This window comes from Prionailurus viverrinus, chromosome E3 (genome assembly GCF_022837055.1).
Source record: "Prionailurus viverrinus isolate Anna chromosome E3, UM_Priviv_1.0, whole genome shotgun sequence".
Taxonomy (NCBI): domain Eukaryota; kingdom Metazoa; phylum Chordata; class Mammalia; order Carnivora; family Felidae; genus Prionailurus; species Prionailurus viverrinus.
Window position 1 is genome coordinate 29,135,127 of NC_062576.1, and position 26,099 is coordinate 29,161,225.

Below are 26,099 nucleotides of genomic sequence, written 5' to 3' on the forward strand. Positions count from 1 at the left end.
TACATATTTCTTAATATTTAGTTTTGAGAGACACAGAGAGAGAGAGAGAGAGAGAGAGTGATAAGAAGTGGGGGAGGGGCAGAGAGAGTAGGAGACACAGAACCCTAAGCAGGTTCCAGGCTCTGAGCTGTCAGTACAGAGCCCAATACGGGGTCTAAACACACAACCCCCGAGATCATGACCTGAGCTGAAATTGGACGCCTAACTGACTGAGCCACCCAGGCACCCTGAAATTTTACTTTAGATGATTGCTGTGTGAGTATCTACCTCATCGGGTTGTTGGTGACAACTTTAAGTAAGGCTTTAGAGGTGTACCTGTCACACAGAGAGTGGCAATGGATATTAACTATTGTAATGATTACCACTACTAATCAATCAATTGCATTACTATTTGTCTCTCTCTCTGAGTTGCTCATCAACATACCCAGCAATTCTTTTCTCTGAGGAGCTCAAACTTCCTACCTATGGAATTTAGTTAATCCTTATAAATCTCTTGAGATGTTGGCCAGGAATTCAGGCTCTGTGGGTTTTACAGAATAGGGAAGTGGGATGAATAGGGCCTTTCTAAATTTACGGAACAGATCTGAGTTCTACAAGGTCAAAATTAGGGGTGCCTGGGTGGCTCAATCGGTTAAGCGTCCCAAATCAGCTCAGATTGTGATTTCGTGGTTTGTGAGTTCAAGCCCTGCATTGGGCTCTGAGCTCACAGTGCAGAGCCTCCTTGGGATTCTCTCTCTCTCCCTCTCTTTCTCTCTCCTTCTCTGCCCCTCTCCCACTTGCATGTGCACATGTTCTCTCTCTCTCTCTCTCAAGATAAATAAACTTAAAAAAAGGAGGGGGGCACCTGGGTAGGCTCAGTCAGCTAAGTGTCCAACTTTGGCTCAGGTCATGATCTCACTGTTCATGAGTTTGAGCCCCAGGTTGGGCTCTATGCTGACAGCTCGGAGCCTGGAGCCTGCTTTGGATTCTGCGTCTCCCTCTCTCATGCTCTGTCTCTCTGTCTCTCAAAAATAAACATTAGAAAGAAAAAAATTAAAGGGGCGTAGTCAGGTAGCTCAGTCAGTTGAGCGACCGACTTGGACTCAGGTCATGATGTCATAATTTGTGAGTTTAAGCCCTGCATCTGGCTCTGTGCTGACAGCTCAGAGCTTGGAGCCTGCTTCCGATTCTGTGTCTCCCTCTCTTTCTGCCCCTCCCCTGCTCACATTCTGTCTCTCTCTCTCTCAAAAATAAACATTATACATTTTTGGTTATTAAAAAAAATACACCAGGAACGAGGACACACATCATAACTGAAACAAAAGTTTCAAAAAACAGTATTTCCTTGTTTGCTGTTTGTTCCATTCCATTTCATTAAAAATATGTTCACCGGGGGCCACTAATAAATAGATTTTAAAACCTACTATGGGTAAAGACTAGCAGTTTAAAAAGCACTGTTCTACGATCTAAGTCACAGATGCTGGCCTTCCTGGCAATGGAAGGAAGCATAGAATTGGATTCCTAACTGGAATCACAGAACCTCCCACTGTTTTGGGTACAAAACTGGGATGGTAGAGTTTATTCGTCCATCAATTATTCACAGATAGCTCTTGGACTCCTCATGTGTACTACCCAGTATTAAGTGTCAGTGGAAGAGCACAGGCCTAGAAAAGCAAGAGGCCTGGATTCCAATCACCTCCATTTGCTGGTGATCTTGGTTAAGCCTCATCAGTTATCAAAGACTCAGTTGCCTCCTTTGTAAAATGGGAGTAATAGTAGAGAAATCAATGAGCCAAAGTGTGTAAGATTTAGCACACTGTCAGGCTCCTAGTAAGTACTTAATACAGGGGTTCTCAAGGTGTGATCCCCAGGCCAGCAGCATCCCCGTCACCTGAGAACTCTCGGATCTCATCCTAGATTGACTATATCAGCAACCTCAGGAGTGGGGCCCTTTAACAAGTCTTCAAGGTGATTCTCAGACACTCTCAAGTTTGAGAACCACAGGCTCAACACATGGTAACCATTGACAATTAGTCCCTGAGGCTGCAGAGACGAGCAGTGGGGACACGCTGGAAATATCAGTCAACTGAAGTGCCAGTGGCACGCAAAGGTAAAGGATCTTAGTCCTGACTCCTCCTCCCTCCTCCCGCAGCACCTAGAGAGCTCGCTGATTGGTGAAATCCCTCCGGAGAGTCACCACCCAACCAACCCCGGAGACAGAAAACTGAAAGGGGTGGGACCGAGTGTAGCGAGAGCGGCGCACCTATTGGCTGTAGACCATGCCGCAGAGAGGGGCGGAGCTGCGCGTGCGCACAGCCGAGACGCGCCCCTGACGGCGGTTGAAAGATGGCGACTGTCGCCGAGCTCAAGGCTGGTGAGTGCGCGTGGACCGTTTGCCGGGTGAAAGGCGTCTGGCCTTCTTCTTGTGAAAAGGATGGAGCGAAAGGAGCGCGCGCGAAACAGAGTCCGGCTTTCCGGGGGCGCGGGGCTCGTTCTGCGGCGTTAGGGTCGGCAGAGCGTCCGGCTGGTGTGGCGGCCGCTGCGCCCGGGCCCTGTGTGAGGGAAGCAGTCGCCCTGGAGCAGTTTTGGAATCGGCTTTGAGCTGAAGCAGGAGCTGCGGGACCCTCATGTGCCCGAGGGGCCTGCAGTCCTGCACGCTGGGCCTCTGGGCGCATTTGTGAGACCGCTCTCGGGCCGAAGCTTTGGGCCGCTCCCTTTATGTGGGACTGAGTGATGACAGTACCCACAGCCATTTATTGGGGTTAGGTACAGTCCCAAACCGTTAGCTCAGTTGTCACTGAATCCTTGCAACCACCTGTGAGGTGCGTCCCGCTCTCCATGGGGAAAAACTGGCGGTGGGAAGCTGCCTGGCCATTCTCCTGGAGTTTTTAACAGAGTTCCATAAAGGTGCGAGTCGATTAAGCTGGAAACGTTTGTTCACCGTTGGTTTTGTGTGATCTGATGTGCAGACAAATAATAGTAGTTATAGTTATAAGTGACAGAGCCTTAAATGTCAAGCACTACCCATTCCCAGTATTGCCTAATAGATCCTGTGTCACAATCTCATGCCCATTTTATAGACTGGGAAATAGAGGTGCCGAGAGGTGAAATAGCTCGCGCAAAGCGCCTTAGCTAGGAGGCTCAGTGCGAGAGCCTAGATCAGCCGCACCTGAAGGCCAGGTCTTAATCCCTGGGTGATACTGCTACCCAGTTAATAAAACCAGTTGAGTTTTCAGGGAACTTGGGATCCAAATCAGTAATTCTTAAAGATTTGGCAGGGAGGGGTTGAATCCCTTTGAGAAGAGGATGCTGGAAGCATTGACGTAAATGTGTGTGTGGGCGCCGGGCTGGTGAACAGTCCTGGAAAAGGCATGCCTTTATCCACAAGAACAGAGTTCACGGGAATCCGATCTCACTCCCCGCAGGGAATCCGTAACACGTGTGATATTGCATCAGCTCCAGAGGATTTATCTTTTTTTTTTAAAGATTTTTTTCAGTTTATTTATTTATTTTGAGAGGGAGAGGGACAGAATCCCAAGCAGGCTTTGCACTGCCACCACGGAGCCCGATGCCAGGGCTCGAACTCACACGAGATCGTGACCTGAGCCTAAATCAAGAGTCAGAGGCTTAACCCACTGAGCCACCCAGGCGCCCCTCTTCAGAGGATTTAAAGATACTTTGGGGAGGGGGGCACCTGGGTGGCTCAGTGGGATAAGCCACCCGCTCTTGATTTAGGCTCAGGTCACGATCCTGCGGTTGCGAGTTGGAGCCCCACGTGGGGGCTCTGCGCTGACCGTGGGGATCCTGCTTGGGATCCTCTCTCCCTGCCCCTCTCCTGCTCATGCCTTCTCCCCCTCACCCCCAAATAAATAAACTTAAAAAAAATAAAGGTATTTTGGGATATTAAGGCAAGTTAAGAACCTCTTTCTGAAGTTGTTATAGCACCGTGTTTTAAACATAATAGAAGGAAGGGCAAAATAATACAGAACCCCAAAAGAAGATGTAACTCTGGGGTTTAGGAGTGAGTGTCCTTCACAGATCTAGGGAGCCCTTTATGTTTTTTCTGCGTTGCCCAGTTCTGAATATGCTCTGTGTTCAAGAGAATCTCAGTGACAGTGTGTTTCCCAGTCAGTTATCGTACATTGTATGGACTTGTGCCTTTTTGAAGCTTGCACATCTTTGCATCTCCCTTGGTTCTGCCTCCGAGAGGTGGAGCTCATCATGTTGGAGAGGGCAACTGAGGCGTGAGCTGGCGGTGAGACGGACAGCCTAGATTTCCTAACTCCAGCTTCATTAATTCGCATTTCTCTGCTGAGTTTGAGGCTGTGCTGTGTGCACATACAGCCTTTGGGACAGGATCCTGGCCATCGAAAACTCTCCCATCTACTTCCAAAGATGGAGTTAAAGAACGGGTTCGGTTATGATCCCTAGACTGTGATAAGGCTGGACCTTCCTTTTATGGGCCTGTTACAAAGTCTGATTGGGTGATAACTGTACTTGCATACCTGCCAAATAGGTTGAAGGGATGATTTAAAAACAAGGAGCAAGAAAGGTTAAAATTCAGTCTAGATTGTATCTCTGTAATGGAATCCTAAGACCCAGGTTTTTGTTGTTGTATAATAAAGCTTTAAAGGAATTTTATGACAAATGGATAAGTTCTTTGGGCTCTGTTTATGAGTTTTTCTTTATGTTGATGTACTTATTTGGTGCCTTGGGTAGGCACAGTATGTATTAAACTATGTTTATTACACCCTGTATTATAATGCTCCCAGGTAGAGTTTTTGAGCTCTTACTGTGTTCTAGGCACTGTGGGTGAGAGGTGTTGATTGTCTGGGTTCGTTACTTAGCCTTGAGGGACAATGTGAATGAAGAAGGTCCAGATTACTGCAAGGAATGATGCCAATTCAGCCCTGTGCCCGTCAGTATCTATACTAACATTTATAGGTAAATCTCATTATCATAACTGATACAGCAATCCGACCCTTGCTCCTCAAGAAGTTAGATTACACTCAACATATATATCCCCGATGTCTCAAGGTGGCAGTGATAGATTTCTAACTAGGCTTATAATTTCAGAATCCTGTTGTTTTTTAGGAAATTAACTGGTGTCTTAAACAAACAAACAAACACAGAAATACCTTTTTCCTCTGAATGGGCCATTCCCCAAGGGTTCTGGATAGCATAGGTTTTTATCAAAAGACAACATATTCCTTCCTTTTATGGAATGCATTCATTGTCTTTAATCATCTTTCTACACCAGAGATTTTCGTGACATATAGAACCTATCTGCAGTGCTAAACACTCTTGAAAACATACGAGACAGTAAGGGTTAATTTCAGGCTCCGGTGAGCTAATTCTATGCTCCCTTTTCCTCCCTCACTAAAGATGCATACCAGACTATAGCTACTGACAGTGATGATGTTAGAAAGATAAACTTGAGTTTGCTTAAATATATTAAAATAGCAAATCATTGCAACTTGAGAACTTTGTATTACAAACATGAATTGTGGTAGCTAATTGGATAACTTCCATTTAGCACATTGTTTAGATCGAAACAGTGGGTATTAGGCCACTTTACTAGTTACACATTTTTCTTCCAAGTATGCCCTAAGAATTGAGGGGTGCCTGGCTGGCTCAGTTGGTGGAGTGTGTGACTCTTGATCTCAAGAGTTTGAATGAGTTCGAGCTCCATGTTGATGTAGAGATTACTTAAAAAAAAAAAAAAAAAAAAGAATGACCAAATTTGTTCTATAATTGAAACATAATATTTTATATTTAACAGTTTTAAAGGACACCTTGGAGAAAAGAGGAGTATTAGGGCATTTAAAAGCAAGGATCCGAGCTGAAGTTTTCAATGCCCTGAATGATGAAAGTGAACCCCGACCACCGTTGTCTCATGAAAACCTTCTAATTAATGAATTAATTCGGGAGTATTTGGAATTCAACAAATATAAGTATACAGCATCTGTCCTCATATCAGGTAAGAGGTTATTGTTACTTACCTGAAACAACATCTGCTTTTTCCCTGCCCTCAATTCTCAGAAAATCTTTACGCTGGAAATCCGATTCCATTACCACAGTGTCATCTGAGTGACAGCGACCTAAACATCTCATGGGTTCTTTCCATAGCTTGAACAAGTTCTCATGGGGCTTACTGTATTGTAGGGGAAAATAAATAAACACTAGGTGCACCCTTTGAAAAATCGCCTGATACTGAGAATAAGCAGTTGTTGGCATTTTGTTTGCTGCTAGCTTTTTTTCTATAGATATACTTTAAAAATACAGTTTTGAGGGGCGCCTGGGTGACTCAGTCGGTTAAGCATCCGACTTCGGCTCAGATCATGATCTCACGGTCTGTGAGTTCGAGCCCCGCGTCGGGCTCTGTGCTGACAGCTCAGAACCTGGAGCCTGTTTCAGATTCTGTGTCTCCCTCTCTCTGACCCTCCCCCATTCATGCTCTGTCTCTCTGTCTCAAAAATAAATAAACGTTAAAAAAAAAAATTAAAAAAAAATACAGTTTTGATGTATATAGTTTTTGTTAAAAAATATGAAGCACTAGAGATAAAACTTTAAAATACTGGTACTATTATAGGTGAGGGATATATGCAAATGTGTGTAAAAGAGTGATATTTAAAATGGATTAGGAAGGAGTTTACTTTCCTATTGGGGGTTAACCTTGGTATTGGGGGGAGGAGACGGACAGTTGAAGAGACATTTATCTGTTAAATTTTATTTGTGAAGAAAGTAAAGAACTGAAAGGAATGCACGGTAGTCAAGACTTTCCTCTGGCTGAGGGAGAAATAGGATTGGAAGGATTGCACCTGTATCATTTGATGGCCTTGTTTAAGGTTTGCTCTGTGCTTTAAGATCGTTTCACCTCTCATTAAAGAAAAGAAACCATGAAGTAGATTTTGGAAGAGAGAATGAGTTCTTTGAGATGCTGGAACTTTGATTTAACAGCCCTTTTATTGATATTCTAGATGTCTTATTTAATGTTAAGCATATACCTTAACTGAATAAAGACCAGGATTTTTCGTGGTCTAAGGATCTTCAGTATCAGTAGCCACTTTCCTCACTTTGTTACAGATGGGTACATAATACTATTAGTACTCAGAAAAGAAGAAAATTGTGAAAATAGAATGAATGCAGTCTTGGACTTGGGCTTCCCTAAAATGAAATATGGTAACCATCATTTTAAGTTTCATATTAAGTGTCTCGGCTTTGTTCAAAAACTGAGGTATAGTTAACAGTACAATATACCTTTTTTAGTATACACTGCGATGAATTTTACCAAATGCATAGCTTTGTAACTACCACCTCAGTTACAGTCTCGATGTAGAGTATTTTTATCACCTCAAAAAATTCTCTGCCCTGTTGTGGTCAACTTCTTTGTCTACCCCCACCCCTAGGAACCACTGATCTGTTGTTTTCTGTACCTGGCATTTGCCTTTTCCAGAATGTTATAGAAATGAACCCATTCAGGAAGTAGCCTTTTGAGTCCGCTTCCTTTCACTTAGCATAATGCATTTGAGATTCAGCTGTGTTGGGTTTTTTTCCCCCTGAATAGCACTCATTTGTATGGCTGTGCCGATTTTATCCATTATCGCCAGTGGTTTGTAGTTTTTGGCAATTATCAAGCTGCCATAAACATTCACACACAAGTTTCTGTGTGAAAGTAAGCTTTCGTTTCTCTTGAGTAAAGAGCTAAGAGTGGGATTGCAAGGTTGTGTGTGGTAAGTGCATGCTCACCTTTGTAAGGAATGGCTCAACCCGTTTCCAAAGTGGCTGTGCCATTTTGCCTCGCCTACTGAAAATCTGAAAAGTCTGTATACCTGGTGAGTGGTTCTTATCAAAATCGTATGTGCTTTTTAGATGAATAAAGACACCTGATTTTTCCTCCAGAATCTGGTCAGCCTGTAGTACCATTGGACAGACAGTTTCTCATTCGGGAACTAAATGCATTTGAAGAATCAAAGGATAACACAATGTAAGAACTTTTTTTTTTCTATAATTTATTTATTTTTTTATAATTTACATTCAAGTTAGTTAACACATGATGCAACAATGATTTCAGGAGTAGATTCCTTAAGCCCCTTGCCCACTGAGCCCATCCCCCCTCCCACAGCCCCTCCAGCAACCCTCAGTTTGTTCTCTATATTTCAGAGCCTCTTCCATTTTGTCCCCCTCCCTGTTTTTATATTATTTTTGCTTCCTTTCCCTTATGTCCATCTGTTTTGTATCTGAAAGTCCTCGTATGAGTGAAGTCATATGATATTTGTCTTTCTGTGACTAATTTCGCTTAGCATAATACCCTCCAATTCCTTCCACGTAGTTGCAGATGGCAAGATTTCATTCTTTTTGATCGCCGAGTAATACTCCATTGTGTGTGTGTGTGTGTGTGTGTGTGTGTGTGTGTATACACACATATATGTGTGTGTGTGTATATATATATATACACACACATATATATATATATACACACCACATCTTCTTTATCCATTCATCCATCAGTGGACATTTGGGCTCTTTCCATACTTGGGCCATTGTTGATAGTGCTGCTATAAACATGGGGGTGCATGTGTCCCTTTGAAACAGCACACCTATGTCCCTTGGATAAATACCTAGTAGTGCCATTGCTGGGTCGTAGGGTAGTTCTCTTTTTAATTTTTCAAAGAACCTCCACACTGCTTTCCAGGGTGGCTGCACCAGTTTGCATTCCCACCAACAGTACAAAAGAGATCCTCTTTTCTCTGCATCCTTATCAACATCTGTTGTTGCCTGAGTTGTTGATGTCAGCCTTTCTGACAGGTGTAAGGTGGTATCTCAGTGTGGTGTTGATTTATATTTCCCTGATGATGAGTGATGTGGAGCATTTTTTCATGTGTTGGTTGGACATCTGGGTGTCTTCTTTGGAGAAGTGTCTATTCATTGTGCCAATTTCTTCAGTGGATTATTTATTTTTTGGGTATTGAGTTTGATAAGTTCTGTATGGATTTTGGATACTAACCCTTTATCTGATGTGTCGTTTGCAAATATCTTCTCCCATTCCATCAGTTGCCTTTTAGTTTTGCTGATTGTTTGCTTCGCTGTACAGAAGCTTTTTATTTTGATGAGGTCTCAATAGTTCATTTTGCTTTGGTTTCCCTGCTCCCAGAGACGTGTTGAGTAAGAAGTTGCTGTGGCCAGGGTCAGAGAAGTTTTTGCCTGCTTTCTCCTCGAGGATTTTGATGGCTTCCTGTCTTACATTGAGGTCTTTCATCCAGTTTGAGTTTATTTTTGTGTCTGGTATGAGAAAGTGGTCCAGGTTCATTCTTCTGCATGTCGCTGTCCAGTTTTCCCAGCACCACTTGCTGAAGAGACTGTCTTTATGTCACTGGATATTCTTTCCTGCTTTGTCAAAGATTAGTTGCCCATACATTTGTGGGTCCATTTCTGGGTTCTCTATTCTGTTCCGTTGATCTGAGTGTCTATTTTTGTGCCAAGAACTTTTTTTAATAACTTTTTTTAAAATAAAAACTTAAAAATAAATTTTTAGATAGTGTTGTATTGGAGTCATAATCACATAGTGGTGGTTTTATTTCGTTTTAACTCAGCAGGTATTTATTTGGTTTGAGTGTGTGTCTAACACGGCACCAAATCCAAGGTGTGTAGCAGTAAACAAGATAAGGCGTCTGCTCCCTGGAGCTAAAATTCCCGTGGTTTCAGAGGACTGAGCAACAGTCCTGCTAAGGGTCACGTTTCTTGGTTTCTTGGTCCATACCCCACCCCCCACTTTTATTTCCCATCTGAGACTATCTTTTATCACTTGTTTCCTTACTCACGCTGAACTCTTCCTCCCGATTATTTCCTTCACTTCAACTTAGGATCCCCCCAAAACCCAATCAACTTGTTTTGACCATTGAACTTAGTGAAAACCAACCCTCTGTTTTCATTTTGTTACTGTCCCCTCTTTTGCCCTCTCTGCATGTTAATTTCTCCTATCACCATTTATACTGAAACTCTGCCCTTGAAAGGAAGGGTGACCACTTTTGAGTAGTTTCTTGGTTCTTTTCTTACTTCAGAGTTGCTTAAACTTTTCCCAGAGAATCCCTGAATGGCAAAAATAAAATAAAATAAAAATAAAATAAAATAAAATAAAATATAAAATAAAATAAAAATAGAATGTACATAGGAGGCCAGGGGACATGGCTCAAAGCAGCCTTTCCATTAGCAAGAAATTTCTTTGAAATCTTATGTTTCCTCTTTCGAAAGCTTTATTGAATTTTTCTACTTCATGATATAATTGTTCTACCATAAAAATGTTATAAAGGACATACCAATTAAATTGAACTTTCCCACAAGTCTTTGCACAATGAATGTTCTAGGATCATACTCCACCTTTACCCTGTACTTTGTCCCAAGGCCCCGGCCCCAAGAGTGGCTGTATATTGTGTATTTCCAATTTGAGAAGCTCAGTTTCACTGGAGTTTCTGTGGCATTTTGTAATACTGACTCTTCTCCCTTAAAACACCTATTGTCATTTGTCTTTTATGACCTTTACTGTCTAAGTTTTTCTTTCCCTAACAGTGTTCTCAATTTCTTCATTGGCTCTTTTAGGCTTCCTTTAAATTGTGACCACTCAAGTTTTGTCCTTAACAAAACTTTTCATCTTGTCCCCTCGCCCACTTTTCTGAGTATGCCTGAGTCTTTCTTTAATGGTGCCTCTGAGCTGTGACTCCACTTTAAATCAAACACATGCCCTAAGTTGTGGGCCCACGTTTCTGCTGGCATCTTAAACTCACCGTGTCCAAAAATTAAATCTGCTGTTTTCATCTCCTTAAACCCCCCTCGTAGGTTCCTCATGTAGCCATTTGGGTCTTAAACTCAGAGTCCATTTATGTTTGTGGCTCCAGCTCCTTTCTCCACCAGTCACTTTGCACATCGCATCCCTTCTACCTCTGCGGTATCTCCCATCCACTCCCGCTGCCCCACGCTGTGTTGTTCAGAAGCCGTCTGCTTTCTCTGTCTCTAGTCACTTTCTTTGCCAACTTACACTTCAAACTGCCAGCAGTTTGCTTTCTGAAAGACAGTTACTGCTTTGTTTAAAAACACTTCTGTTGTGAAGTTTTCAGATTTTAAAAAGTAATATGGATTGTAAGATTGAAATTTTCTCACCCACAAAAGTAACACACACATTGACAAAAGTAAGTGTGTGAGATGATGGATATGTTACTTAATTCGCTGAGGAGAATTCCTTTGCCGTGTGTGTGTGTGTGTGTGTGTGTGTGTGTGTGTGTGTGTGTATATATATATATATAAATATCAAGTTATCACCTTATATAGTTTAAATACCTTACAATTTTATTTCCCAGTTATACGTCAGTAGAGCTGGGGGAAAAAGGGGAAAATGGTAAGTATACCACATACTAGATACATGTGCCAGTGTGAGTGTAAAGTGGTTTTCCACAAACACATTCATATTTTTCAGAGAAACTTAAGAATTTGCACACAAAGTAGGATAAAGTCTCAAATAGCCTTATGTTAGGTCAAGCCATGCCACCGAATGAGTTTGCCAAATTTATGAAGAAGACTAGTTTTCAGAGTTTCTGTGTTTTAACATTGCAGATAAAGTATTGTAAGGCCGAACCTGAAAAAATATTCTCCTTTTTTAACTTGTATTTTTTTTATAAATTTTTTTTTAATGTTTATTTATTTTTGAGAGAGACAGAGACAAAATGTGAGTGGGTTGGGGCAGAGAGAGGGAGGTGCAGAATCCGAAGCAGGCTCCAGGCTCCGAGCTGTCAGCACAGAGTGGGGCTCTAACTCACGAGCCGTGAGATCATGACCTGAGCCGAAGTCGGTCACTCAACTGACTGAGCCACCCAGGCGCCCCTTAACTTTTATTTTTAAAAAAATCTTAGTATCCATGAATTTGTGGATTAAATATACTAGTTTTTTGTTTTCTAATAACATTTAAAAATACCTGAATCTTAAAATTTTAAATCTTAAAAACTTTATTGATGTTAACAACAAGTTTGTTTAAATTTAAAAATCTTCTTGAACCAATTAGCTCTTTGGGACACATTGGTTTAAAATAAACGAAAAGACCTATTTTATGTTCCTGGATTGTAAGATATATTCCTTTCATAAGAGTTGAGGCATCTTAAATAGAGAAACTTACTTTCCTCCTTTCCTTGTGTTATGAAACAGTTGGCATGCAAGGAGTTACTTACTGCTGCGTAACACACTGCCCCAGGATTTGGTGGCTTGTAACAACAAACATTTATTATCTGTGGTCAGAAATCTCTGGGTGGGGCTAGTGGGGCATTTCTCAGGAGATCCGCTTAAAGGGTAGCCAGGGACATCGTCATCTGAAGACGTGGCTGGGGCTGGAGGATCCCCTTCTGTGTGGCTCACTCACATGGCTGCTTGCATGAGACTCCATTCCTTCCATGTGTACCATTCCCTAGGACAGCTTGAATGTCCTTATGACGTGGTGACCCAGCAGAGAAGGCAAGGAGGAAGCCGAGGGGCACAGTGGTTTGTGACCCAGTCTTGAAAGTTGCACAGCACTCTCATTTAATATGTTTTTTGGTTCAAAGAAGTGACTTGAGCCCACACTCCAGGAGAAGGCAGTTAGGCCCCACCTTTTGGAGGGAAAGGAATGTCATACTTTAAGCTATCACACCAGCTAATAAATAGTTGTCCCCAAAAACTCAGTTAAGTTGTATTTTCAGTGATGAGATTGGAAACATTTCTGGTGTGCTTCTGTCTCTCCCATCGTCAGCCGCATAGCTTCCGTTTGTGCAGGGATGCTTGTGTACATCTCTGAGCAGTATATTGTAATGCAAAGAGTATGGGACTTGGGATTCAACTGGAAAGTTTGTTTACTTACTATCTAAGGAATCTCCAGGGCCGCCTGGCTGGCTCAGTCCATTAAGCGTCCGATTTCGGCTCAGGTCATGATCTCACAGTCTGTGGGTTCAAGCCCTGTGTCAGGCTCTGTGCTGACAGCTCAGAGCCTGGAGCCTGCATCGGATTCCGTGTCTCCCTCTCTCTCTGCCCATCCCCTGCTCATGCTCTGTCTCTCTCTGTCTCAAAAATAAATAAAAACATTACAAAAAATTTAAGAAATCTCCAGCATATCTTCCCTGAGCCATGGTTTTCTCACGTATAAATTGGGGATGATGATTATGACATCTACAGGGCGAAGATAGAATGGAGAGAGATTTGGAAACTGTAAAAATCACTTTTTCTTTAAACTGCCTGCCCTAAAAATAATAGCTTATTAAATATTAGTTCTTACCTGACTCCTGAACAGCTAACATTTATATGCCATTTAATATGTGCCAGGCATGGTTTTAAACCCTTGACATTTATGAACTCATTTAGTCCACAATAACCCTAGGAGGTAAGGACTACACTTATCCTCATTTATAGAGGAAAAAACATTTAAGAGGCTGGGGACATTAAGAATCTTGTTGAGGTCAAGTGGTAAATCCAGGATTTGAACCCAGGCAGCCTGGCTCTTGAGACATATGACCTAATTTGACAAGGATTTATTCATCCAGCATTTCCTGAATACCTGTTGTATTCAGACAGTGCTAGGTACTGGGAGGTCTTACACTGGACTTTAAAGTTGAAAAGCTGAATTCCTGTGTATTGTTTGACTTTGTATTTCAGTTTAGTTGATGTTTAAGTTGGTAACATGGGTTCTCTGGATTTTTAAATTGTCTTTCGAGTTAAATGGTACTCTTAAATTTAAATATTTTTTTAAATGTTTATTATTAAGACACAGAGAGAGACAGAGTATGAGCATGGGGGGGGGGGTACCCAGAATCTGAAGCAGGCTCCAGGCTCTGAGCTGTCAGCACAGAGCCCGATGTGGGGCTCGAACTCACAAACCGTGAGATCATGACCTGAGCCGAAGTCAGACACGTAACTGGCTGAGCCGCCCAGGTACCCCAAATGGTACTCTTAAATTTAAAAAAGCATGAATAGTTTGTGATTTGGATAGTAACCCTGCATCTTCTTTAAGTATAGAGAATTACCTGGCCATTCAGGTGGCAGAGGCTGCCTTAGAGTAGAGTTTTGGGGGGCGCCTGGATGGCTCGGTTGAGCGCCCAACCTTGAGTTCAGCTCAGGTTGTGATCTCATGGTTATGAGATGAGCCCCGAGTCGGGGTCTGTGCTGAGCGTGGAGCCTGCTTGGGATTCTCTCTTTCCCTCTGTCCCTCTCCTCTGGGCGTGCATGCTCGCTTTCTCTCAAAATAAACATAAACATAAAAGAGAGGTTTGTTTTAAGCTTTTCCTGTATCTATAATTTTAACTGATTGTGGTTTTCTTCCTGCTATAGACCTCTTTTATATGGAATTTTAGCTCATTTCTTGCACGGAACTAAGGAGGACCTCCAAAATCCATTTTCGAGAGGGTCTTCACTTCAGCCTCCAAACCCAGATCTTGGCAGACAACCTAGCGGAAGAAGGCAAAGGGGTATGAATTTCCTGAACTTCATCATTTTGCTGTCAGCACGTATATTTTCTTAAATACTTCTCTCTGGAATAGTTTTTCTTGAGCTTTTGAGTCGTAGTTTAATTCTACTTACACTTAATACAGTTTTGGTCTGTGTTACTTATCATCCTAAAAACAAAATGCTTTTTGGAAGGAGAATCTGGAGGGGAACGACTGGACAAAATTCTCAGATATTATTTCTATACAGAAGTTTGGAAAAACCTGATTTTCACATAGATTTGTACTCTTTGGAGCAGGTTAGATTATTGGTATACTGAACAAATAGCATTTTATCAAATCATCACTTCCCCCCCCCGCCCCGAAAAGTGAGGAAAGATCTCTGCTTACAGATAGAGAAGCCACATGTTTCTGTACCCTTTGCATTTTTATTTAAAAAAATTTTTTTAATGTTTATTTTTGAGAGAGAGAGAGACAGACAGACAGCATGAGTGGGGGAGGGGCAGAGAGAGAGGGAGACACAGAATCCGAAACAGGCTCCGGGCTCCGAGCTGTCAGCACACAGCCCGACTTGGGACCCGAACCTACAAGCTGCGAGGTCATGACCTGAGCCAAGTCAGACTGACTGAACCACCCAGGCGCCCCCTCCCCCACTTTGCATTTTTAGAATACTGTTTGTGGAAGACTGGCAGCTACCTATAAATAACGAATTCTTAGGAGGACAGCCTCGGTTTCTTTCAGAATGCTCCCTTTTCAAATGAGCTTTCTGTTGTTTTGTTCACATCAGCAATAGGCTGTCATTTTGCTAATCTGAACTGAGTGGTTTATTAGCTCCTCCTTTCCAGCTTCGGTCGAGGTGACCTCTTTCTAAGGCCAGTCATAGGTGGGGCTCAGGCAGCAGATTAACAGAACAGCTATAGCCCTGGAATGTGGAAAGAAACTTGTAGAAACCTCTGAAATACAGATCGCCCTTGGTAGTTTTCATAAACTGCTGTGAGCAGTATTGATCATGCCAAATGCTTGCTGTGTCTCCTTGGATCTGAAAGTGAAGTATCTGTGAGGCAAGGCAACCTCTTGAGGAGGTGATTTCTGATTTCACTACGAGTTATCCATTATCTTAGAATGCTGAGCTGATAGACCGTTGAAAAAGAAATCATCCCACCTCCTTCCTTACTTTACGCTTGAGCAAACCGACCCTGAGAAGTTAGGTGACTCCTCTGAAGCCTGCAGCTGATCATTTTTAGCCGAGTCGGCCTCCCTCCGTGCCCTTCTTGTACACTTTTCGGGGGTTGTGAGGAACTGTGATGAGTGCGTACTGGCCGGCAAGTACTTAAAACAATTACGTGAGTAAATGTCGAAACGTTCAGATAATACAGTGTAAACTTCCCTTTCATCTGTTCCGTCTTGCCTCGGCCCCACTCCCCACTTTCCCTCCCTTCCACGGAGGGAAGGCCCCCGTCAGCAGGTCGGCAGGTCTCCCTCGGGATCCGTTTCCTGTGGATTTATGTATTCTGCTCCTGTGCGTGGCCTCCTGCAGTTGGCTTTTCTTCACTTGTCCTGTCAGCACGTGGACATCCCCTTCTACCTCGTTCTTAACTTCGTGTAGTATCGCGTGGCTTTGCGAATCGTTCTTTACCGATGTGCTGTTACGTTTTTAATTTTTGGCTTCTACCATGTAGCGGTATAGAATTACTTCCTGCCCACACAAGTGTTTGTCTTGTGCGGATGCCCAGAAGTCCAGTTGCTGGTTCAGAGCATGCACGTACTAGAAAATGTAGTAGATACTGTCTGATTCCCCTCCAGAGCGGCTTTACCAGGTGACGTGCCTACCGAGAGCGTACGATAATCGCACTTTCCCCGCGTGATCGCCACCAGGGGATGTTATACACATGAACACTCGCTCACGCGGCAGACCCGCGACACGGGTATTTTCATTCCCATGAGGGAAAATCTCTGGAGAAAGCACGTTTCTGGCTTGCAAGCTTTTCATTTTTATTTTCTTCCGTTGTACGACGTGGTAATTCAGCACTTGCCTACAACACCTGGTGCTCGTCGCAGGTGCCCTCCTTTATCCCCATCACCTCTTTCCCCCACCCCCAGCCGCCTCCCCTCTGGCGACCATCCACCATCGGTGCGCTCTCTCTAGTTAAGAGTCTCTTTCTTGGGGTGCCTCTCTTTTCTTCCCCCTCTGCTCGTGTGTTTTGTTTCTTAAATTCCACATGGGAGTGAAATCATAGAGTATTTACTCTTCTGACTGACTTCGCTTAGCATAATCCTTTCTAGCTCCATCCATGTCGTGGGCCCGCTTGTAAGCTTTTTCTAATCAATCTCATTCATGGCTAATGGCTAACAACAAAGTTACAAGGAACAGAGTATTTCTTAACTGAGTTCTGTTGTTTTGAGATGTGGGTCACAGAGTAGCAAGTTGTGGCTTCACACCTGGGAGGTGGGAGGGCTGGGGAGTGGAAGAGAGAGGGAGGGAGAGAGCGAGCGTGCGCGGGCAAGCCAAAGAGGGAGAGGGAGGAGAGTGCATTAGTTACTTTGGGGCCTTCAGAGACTCCGCTTAGAGTAAACCTTTGGGCGCTTACTCTGTGGAAAGCTCAGAAATGAGGATAGCAGCTGAACTAAAGAAGAACGTGATTTTGCAAGTTATTTTTCTTGACCGTCAAAAATTTTCTTGATAACAATGAACTCTTTGTGCAATGATTAAAAACAAATTTTTTTTAATGTTTATTTATTTATTTATTTTACATTTTTTTTAACGTTTATTTATTTTTGAGACAGAGAGAGACAGAGCATGAACGGGGGAGGGGCAGAGAGAGAGGGAGACACAGAATCGGAAGCAGGCTCCAGGCTCTGAGCCATCAGCCCAGAACCCGACGCGGGGCTCGAAATCACAGACCGCGAGATCGTGACCTGAGCTGAAGTCAGACGCTTAACCGACTGAGCCACCCAGGCGCCCCTTTAATGTTTATTTTTGAGAGTGAGAGAGAGAGGCAGAGTGTGAGTGGGGGAGGGGCAGAGAGAGAGGGGGACACAGAAACGGAAGCAGGCTCCAGGCTCTGAGCCGTCAGCACAGAACCCTACGCGGGGCTCGAACTCACAGACTGCGAGATCATGACCTGAGCCGAAGTCGGACGCTTAACCGACTGAGCCACCCAGGCGCCCCTGTGCAATGATTTGTGAGGAATTATCAGCCCAAAATTGCATTGTGTCCCAGTCGCACACTCGAGTATTCTGTTTACTTTCTGGATTCTAGCTTACTGTTTGATGGAAATGTGTTTGATTTGACAACATTGACGAGGTTATGGAGACATGAAAATAATTATTCTTCAGATTACAATACCTGATCTCTACAGAAGCTCATCCGACTGAAACATCAAACACTTAAAATGAAATTCTCTTTTATTTGAACACAAGCCTAAAGCATTCCAGCATGAAAGCACTTCCTTTATCAGAGCTTTCAGAGTGCTGAAAAAAGGAGGGTTTATGTAGACACTCTCACCTTTGGAATGGTAACCAGTTCATTAGTGGTGCTGGTATTAGTGCTTGAAATATGGAGGCAAAGTAGTTTTGGGTATAAATAAAAACCCAGATATCTCATAGCAGAGAAAATCATTAACGGAGCTTGATAGCCCATCTGTAAGGTACATGCATAACAACTTCATTTCTTTACAGTGCTTTTCTAGAAAACCTGAAATGGTTGTGGCCTCAATTTTGTTCTGTCCAGCAAAGCTGCCTAAAAATGAGGGAGGTAGTCATCTGTGATCCAGACCAGTAGTCTCCCATTTTTTATGAGGGTGATCAGCTGTGGTGGACTAGTGGGAATGGGTGTAGAAGCAAATTGTCTTTAGAATTAGAAAATCCAGGAGCACCTGGGTGGCTCAGTCGGTTAAGTGTCAGACTCTTGATTTCGGCTCAGGTCATGATCTCCTGGTTTGTGGGTTCGAGCCCCACACTGGGCTCTGTGCTGACAGCTCAGAGCCTGGAGCCTGTTTCAGAGCCTGCTCCAGATTCTTTGTCTCCCCCTCTCTCTGCCCCTTCCCTGCTCGTGCTCTGTCTCTGTCTCGCTCTCTCACACAAAAATAAATAAACACTAAAAAAAAATTAAAATAAAGAAGCATCAAGAAAAGAAAATCCAATATGTGCTTGTGGTGCTACAATTGCATATTTCTAACAACTGCCTAGATTTGTATTCTTTTTCTCTTGTCATCTAGTTGTCATAAAAATGGGTTTTTCCATTGTAAAAAGTGTCTGGGGAATATTTTCAGTTCTTCACAATTCTCAGAATTTAGTCTTTGCATTGCATTTTTGTTGCATTTGATTCTTTTAATCTAGAACACTTCTGCCCTCTACCCCTTTGCCTCCATGACAAAAGAAATTCAGCAGAAGTGACTGGGGCCCCTTCTATTGCCAGAACACAGGGGGTGGTCACTGGGGCCTTGGGCGTTTCTGAACTCTTCCTGGAGCTTTATTGTTGTGTTTTTGACTGAAGATTTTCTACAATTTCTGCGATACTTTTCTGATTTGGGTAGGAAGATGTAAACTGCTAGTTTTTTTTTCTGGCCACAAGAGGGTGCTGCCGAGAGGCATTTCTGTTTGAAGAAAAGTTTCTTAGTTCTTAGTTTCAAAGGTAGAACTTAGTTTCAAAGTTCTTCTTAGTTGAAGAACTTAGTCCTCCTTCAAAATGCTCATTGAACACTGTCCTTGCAAATTCCATTCCTTACGTATCGTGTAAGAGAAGTTTATAACTACTACTTACCCATGGGTTTACTCCAGGATGCTCTCTGTTCCCCCCTTGGGAGTGAGTCTTTAGTACTAAACATTTCCGATTTCCTCAATAATGGTTTAAAAATGGTGAGTTCCTTTCTTTGTCCCAAGTCACCTGAAGAACTCCTACAATATCAGGGGCGCATGGGTGGCTCAGTCAGTTAAGCGTCCGACTTAAGGTCAGGTCATGATCTCGTGGTTCACGGGTTCAAGCCCACTGTCGGGCTCCGTGCTGACAGCTCGGAGCCTGGAGCCTCTTTCGTATCTCTGTGTGTGTCTCTCTCTCTCTCTCTCTCTCTCTCTCTCTCTCTCTCTCTCTCTCTCTTTCTCTGTCTCTTCCCCCCCCACCTCCTTCTTTCTGTCTTTGTATCTCAAAAATAAACATTTGAAATCTCTTTCAAAAAAAGAACTCCTATAGTATTCAAGATACAGCATTCAAAAATACATGTAGATATGTCTGCACACTGCTTATTTTGACTTGGGATAAGTACTGACATCTGTTTCTGTTAATTTCAGATGACCACCTAAGAAAGGAGAAGGGGAGTATAAATAATATGGAAGATCCTCTTGTTTCTCAAGCAGTAAAGAGATGACGTTTCCATCTGGGGCGTCTTTTGTCTTAAAATTGTGTGTATTCAGTACCATATTTATTCTGCCAACATTACCAAAATACATCACTAATGTTTGTACTTTGTAGAAATTCGAGTTTCTGCAAAACATTTAGCCCCTCCTGTTTTACTACATTTGTGAATAAAAACTAACTTGTAGCTTCCAGCTTCTTGGATTTGACTTGAAAGAGAAAAAAAAAATACTGTTTTCAGAAGGTATGATAAAGTTTTTTTTTTTTTTTTTTTTGGATGTGTCTGGAGTCTTGGAAGCTTGACTACCCTACGTTCTCCTACAAATGGACCTTGAGAGCTTGTTTGGAGGTTCTAGCAGGGGAGCGCAGCTACTCGTATACCCTTGACCGAAGAACGGTCCTCCTCTATCGGGGAAGGTCGTCCTCTTCGACCGAGCGCGCAGCTTCGGGAGGGACGCACATGGAGCGGTGAGGGAGGAAGGGGACACCCGCCTAGCCAGCCAGATCAGCCGAATCAACCCTGGCGATCAATGGGGTGACAGATGTCGCAGCCAGATCGCCCTCACATCCAGAGTTTTTTAAATTTGTAAGAGCTAAAGGGATTTTATTCGTACCTCTGTGTTCTTAAAAAAAAAAAAGTTCAGGCCTTTATAGCCATATGCTCTGCTCTTTAACAAGGTTACATTAATTAAATTTCCTTCGGGCTGGAATTAGGTGGATTTGTAGAAAAATCCATTCATGTTCTGAGAAAACATTTAAAAGAACACTAAAGCCAGAAAAAACTATTTTCTATAAACTTTGTTTTTTTCCTTATGATTAGTGGTTTTTCAGATAACCATTTATAATTAGGTTTAGATATCTGAATTACTATCTAAATTTGAACTTTTAAACTAGGTAACAATGTACTTTTTCTTTCCTTGGACCATTTTGGCTTTATTGGAAGATTTAATTAAAAGGAAGAGGGGGAAATAATTCTTTTAATTTTGCTGTAAGTAAAACAAAGAGTTTGTTTCATTATATAAAGAATGTGGAGTAAGCATGAAGAGACAGGCTTTAGGAGAAATACCAGAAGGCACTTTTTAAAAGATGGCCTTGTGTAACCTCCGTGTGGCCTTCAGCTGTGCACTTACAAGGCGACCTACGCCAGGGGCCGCCACTACCTACTCGGGCTCCGGAAGTCTCATTAAATGCCAGTTTTTCGTTCTTGGGATAAAAAAAAAAAACAAAACAAAACGGTAAGAGCTCTTAGTGTGCGATCTCTAAAATGCTATTTTGATATTTATTCAGACATTTTTATAACGTGGAGTCTCCAGACCGATATCCCTGACAACACCTGTTACAATAGCGCCCGGTCGGCCGGAAGTCACAAAGCGTGTTCTGGGCGTGAACTGCGCGGGCTCCCGTTTACCGACCGCGTTTAGCTTGAACATTTTCCACAGGGAAAGTGATCATGGCTGGAGCTGGAAAAATTGGCGTCCTCTTCAGGGTGCGGACTCTGTGCTGCCTGTGGAAATTACTGACACTTATTATTGGCTTTCTGTGCGGTGGTCAGCGTTCAGTCCTTACACCTTAACCAAGAATTTTTATCTGAGTGCCAAAAGTTTAAAGAAGTCCCCTCAAGACATACTTGACAAGTGAGAGGATTTTGCGAGGCCCTATTGACGAGCTAGAATTACTTACATAGAGAAGTGCCATCAGGGCTCATTTCCATTTTTAAAATTAAATCTGTAATCTGTGGTAACAGTTATGAATTCCGTTGTATTGGGTGTGGGGATATGAATATCTGAATTCTTCTCAGAAGACTTGGTTTACATGCAAGGATGTTGGCAATGGACGCTAAGTTTACCTCAGGAATTACAATCACGCAGGACTAGATTAAGAAAAAATTCTGGACTTTATCATTTTGGATACTGATATAAAGTCATCACAATAGAAGCTGAACAGAATTGTCGCGTGTAGTCGATAGTGCTTTTGTATGCATTGTCCTGTCATTTGTTTGTACCCAGGCCACTTTTATACTTTCGATGTATCATTTAATAAAAAACACTGGAGCAACTCATCTTTGTGCAGAGGCTGTTCCTGTGCCTGTTCGGTCATCAAGAGGTGGACGCCAGGACGGGAAGAATGGTTGGAGGCGGCTCCCCGGGTCCCCCCTTCCCCCTGCAGGCTCCCCGGCAGCCTGGGTGGAGGGTGGAGGGTGAAGGGAGGGAGCTGTGCCCCGTGTGTGCCCTTGCCATCAGCCACCTCACCTGCCACACTTACTCTTCACCCCGGGGGCTGGCGGGGACGGTGTTGTAACCGGGGACGTGGCCATTTAGGGCTTCAGAAGAGCATATGCAGCACTCTTTTTTTATATTTGGAAAAAGGGAAAACCACCTATTTTCAAAAAACTAAGATTTTTATGATTTCCACAGAGGACCTTAGGTTGAGAAAAATGTACTCCAGAAATGTTTATACTCAGGATATTTGAACTGTGTCAATTAATTTATAAGCCAGTAGTTGAAGAAGGTGCATGGGCAGAGATAGCAAAAAAAAAAAAAAAAAAAGATCTGAATACAGAGGACCCATCAAGCTCTTGTCCTCTAACTCAAAAAACTAAATCTGCATCACTGCTGGTGGTTTTCATGGGTTGTTAAGGAGAAGTTCGCTTCCAGAAATACAGAGAAGTTTTAGGGGAAGACTTGGATTTACACAAAAATAGGATGGGAATTGGGACTGAAGAGGGATTTAGGAAAGGTGGAAATCTAAAACTTGGGCAGTTAAAAAACAACAGGAACAGAGGTGGCGTTTGAAGATGATAAATTTAGCTTAGCATATATGTTTGCATAGAGTAAACTAATAGCTTTATAATTATGTGCAAGAATCCATTTGTATATGACTCGCATGCCTGTATGATTATATAAAATTTGATGTGTTCCTTTAACCTAAAGCCAAGTGTACACGAAGGATTAACATTTGTGAGAATATGCCTTTAAAGGCATTTAGGACAATCCTCCCCAGCCACTTGGGTATTTGATTTTTGTAACAACCGTTCTGCAAGGATTGTGTGGTCTTAATTTTTTTTTTTTTTAATAAAAGGTAAAACTACCTCTAAAAAAAATAGACCTTATTTCTTGAATACAACGTGCACAGGGTTTCCATACGCCACCTATCCCCACACTCGCAGCCTCCCCCATTTTTAGCAGCACCCCCGCCCCCCCCCCCATCAGGGTGGCACGTTTGTTCCAATCGATGGACCTACACTGACCACATTCTCACTCAAAGTCCATAGTTCACATTAGGATTCATTTAAGGTGCTGTTCATTCTATGGGTCTGAACAAATATATCATGACCTGTGTCCACCATTATAGTATCGTGCACAGTATTTTCACTGCCCTAAACGTCCTGTGTTCTGCCCATTCATCCTCCCTCCCCCCAAGCCCTGGCAGCCCCAGGTCTTTGACCGTCTTCATAGTGTTGCCTTTCTCAGAATGTCAGATCTGGAATCCTGCAGTGTTGGGCCTTTACAGACCAGCTCCTTTCACGTAGGAATATGCACCTAAGATTCCTCCATGTTTTCGTGGCTTGAGAGTTGGTTTGTTTTTTAGCACCAAATAGTAGTGCATCACCTCAGTGTCCCACGGTTTGTCCACTCACCTGCTGAAGAGCATCTTGGTCGCTTCCAAGTTTTGGCAATTCCGAACAAAGTTGCTATAAACGAAGTGCAGGCTGCAGTATGGACGTAAGCTTTCGACTCGTTTGGGTAAGTCCTAAGGAGTATGATTTGCCGCATCGTATGTCAAGAGCGTGTCTCGTTTTGGCAGGCACTGTAAAACTCCTCTTGAGAATTTTAGGGGCCTTCCTGATAGAGAATCTGGAGGTACGAAGGCTCCATGGGTGGAAATGGATGAAGGAAAGAGCGTCGCAAGTCACTCTGCCGTGGGGTCTTGTCTTGGAGAAGCGTGGAGCCGTCATGACTGAAACAGAAGTGCCTTTTTGCAAGAGCGATCGAGCCAGGCTTGTGGCCAGGAATGACATCCCTTCATTCACAAGAAGGCACGGTCCTGTGCAAATCTTGGGCTGGAGGCCTTGAGCGCCGATACCCTTCTCCATAATTAGGTCGCGAGGCACACGCAGGAGTGAACCATGCTTGACCCCGATCTTTGATATCATTAAAAACTGGGGGACAATCACATTTTTGAGCTTTTTTGCTAAAAGGAAAAGACTCCGAGAGAGAAATTTCCCCTCTGCCATCTTGTTTCATGAGTTTATGGAAACTCCCATTACACAGCACCTCAAAGAAAAGACAAGCCAAGGAAACTTACTGGACAGCTCTCAGAGTAACACTTTTTTTAAAAGTATTTTTCCCCCTTGATCTTAAAATAACTGGCTTTTTGAGCCATGAGAAATAAAACAGGCATTTGCTTTAATTACTGTAACAATGCACTTTTGAAGATTCAAACATCCGAGCTTTGGCACTGGACACATATTTAATGAATGACTGTCCCTGAGCACTGGTAGAACGTACCAGAAAGGTATGGAATGCTTTATATAAGGCCTTCACATATGTTGTCCTGTTTAACAACCCAGTAAGGTAGTTGAGGCAAAGATTCTGTCGCTCTGTGCTCCTCCTTGAGAAAACACAGGCTCAGTTCACGGACTATCCTGTGGCTTCAGAATAGAGAGAGAGCAGGCTTCAGAAAGCAGGAGTGCCTGAGGAAGTGATCAAGAGGGTCTGAGGTACTCTGGGGAGCCGGGTGGCTGGAGGGGGGACAGGCCGGCCCTCGCCATCAGGCACCCAAGGCCTGTGGTTTCAAGTTGGCTGGGAATAATAGCTAACAGGAAGCTGCACAATATGTCCGTTTCACATGGATCATCTCAACGACTGTTTACCAACAGCCAGGGCATAACTGCTGCTCTTCCCATCTCACAGATAGGGACGCTGAGGCACGGAGCAGTTAAAGGAATGGCTCCTGGCTGAACGGCTACAAAGGGGGCACCGGCCACTAACCTCGGAGACCTGTCTTTAGCCTGCAGGCCAATTCACCTGGGCATCTCCCTTTCCCTTTAAAGTCCTTCTGGAAGCGAATCATGGCAACGGTGGGCTCCAGTCCCATCGGGAGCCTGGGCAAATCTCTTCGCTGCTCTGGGACCTCAGTTTTCTCACCTGCAAAATGGGGGTGATCAGGCAAGCCCCCTCCCCCATCCGATCCGTTTACCCAGGGAGGGGTTGTGGACCTAGGTGGGGTGCGTGCGAAGCCCGGAGCCCGGCGGGGGTCTTCCCAGCTCCTCCGACCCCCTCCCCAAGCCCTGTGGCTGGGAGTAGCTGGGGCCCACGTGGGCCCGCGCGGCGCAGTCGCAGCGGCCGGAGGCAGCGCGCCCTCCCCCGCGCCCGCCGCGCCGGGAGGCCGCTCCGCACCATATTTAGTCAGGGGGAGCGGGCAGCCCCGGGCTGGTATGCGGCGCTGGGGATTCCTGCAGGAAGGCGCCCGCGCCTGCCCTTTTTGGGTTGTCGCCCGCCCAGCGCCCCCCGCCGCGCCCGCGGAGGGAGGACCGGCCCGGGGACCCGGGGCCCGTGCGGGGCGGGGAGCGGGGCGCGCGGGTCCCCGGCCTGGCGCGGGGCCAGCCCACCGCCTCGGCTTCCTTTTATGGCCTGCGTGCGTGCGGGCGACGGAGCCCGGGAGAAGACGGAGAGCCGGGGAGAGAGCCGGCGACGGAGATCCGGAGCCAGAGACACAGGGCCAGAGATAGAGGGAGACAGTGGGAGACGTCCGGGAGAGACACAAAGCCAGAGACCGCGGGAGAGGTCGGGAGAGACACAGGCCAGAGGCAGAGGGAGACAGAGGAGAAAGTGAGAGACAGAGACATACAGAGTGACCGCAAGGCAGGAAGAGTGATGGAGAGTCGCTGCATCAGAAGTATGGGAGAGAGACGAACAGATTGACAGACACAGGCAGAGGAGGGGAGGGAGGGGTCCTACGAGAGAGGGGAGCAGGGGTGAAGTTTTAAGCAGCCTCTTCATTTGCAGGAACTTCTTGGGCGGGGGAGGAAGAGTTGGGAACTTGCAAGGGCAGGGTCTCACCCACTTTCTCTTTGCATCCTGACTCACACCTTGCAAGTTACATAAATATACCCTCCCCGAGACACACACACACACACACACACACACACACACACACACACACACACACACACCCATTTTTCCGCTGCAGAGACTGAGGCTCAGAGCAGGCCTGAGGTCATCAGTCCGCGAATGGCACATCCGGGCCTCAAGTCCCTGCAGCAGGTTGTTGGGTCCCCACCCCCACCCCCCACTTTTCCTTGTGGGTGGAGGTGGAATAGC

At 44.2% G+C, this 26,099-nt stretch overlaps 1 protein-coding gene across 2 annotated transcripts; it reads left to right on the forward strand.

Annotated features, from left to right (window-relative positions):
- Positions 1–2,301: 2,301 nt before the first annotated feature.
- Positions 2,302–21,835, forward strand: CEP20 (centrosomal protein 20). Of its 2 annotated transcripts, none has more exons than XR_007147813.1 (6): positions 2,302–2,353; positions 5,762–5,959; positions 7,882–7,966; positions 14,314–14,450; positions 19,713–20,020; positions 21,064–21,835. XR_007147813.1 is itself a non-coding variant. In XM_047838902.1 (6 exons), the coding sequence occupies exons 1-5, from the start codon at positions 2,326–2,328 to the stop codon at positions 19,787–19,789; spliced, it is 525 nt and encodes a 174-aa protein (XP_047694858.1). In that variant the 5' UTR covers positions 2,302–2,325; the 3' UTR covers positions 19,790–19,823; positions 21,064–21,835. The 2 variants fall into 2 exon arrangements, 1 of the variants encoding a protein (XP_047694858.1); XM_047838902.1 differs by having other exon boundaries at positions 19,713–19,823.
- The last annotated feature ends 4,264 nt before the right edge of the window (positions 21,836–26,099 follow it).

Bases quoted from the DNA above. Each gene is read 5' to 3' on its own strand.
- CEP20 (XM_047838902.1), top strand. From the start codon at position 2,326: ATGGCGACTGTCGCCGAGCTCAAGGCTG. The intron at 2,354-5,761 runs GTGAGTGCGCGT...TATATTTAACAG, and splicing joins TGTCGCCGAGCTCAAGGCTG to TTTTAAAGGACACCTTGGAG. The intron at 7,967-14,313 runs GTAAGAACTTTT...TTCCTGCTATAG, and splicing joins GAATCAAAGGATAACACAAT to ACCTCTTTTATATGGAATTT.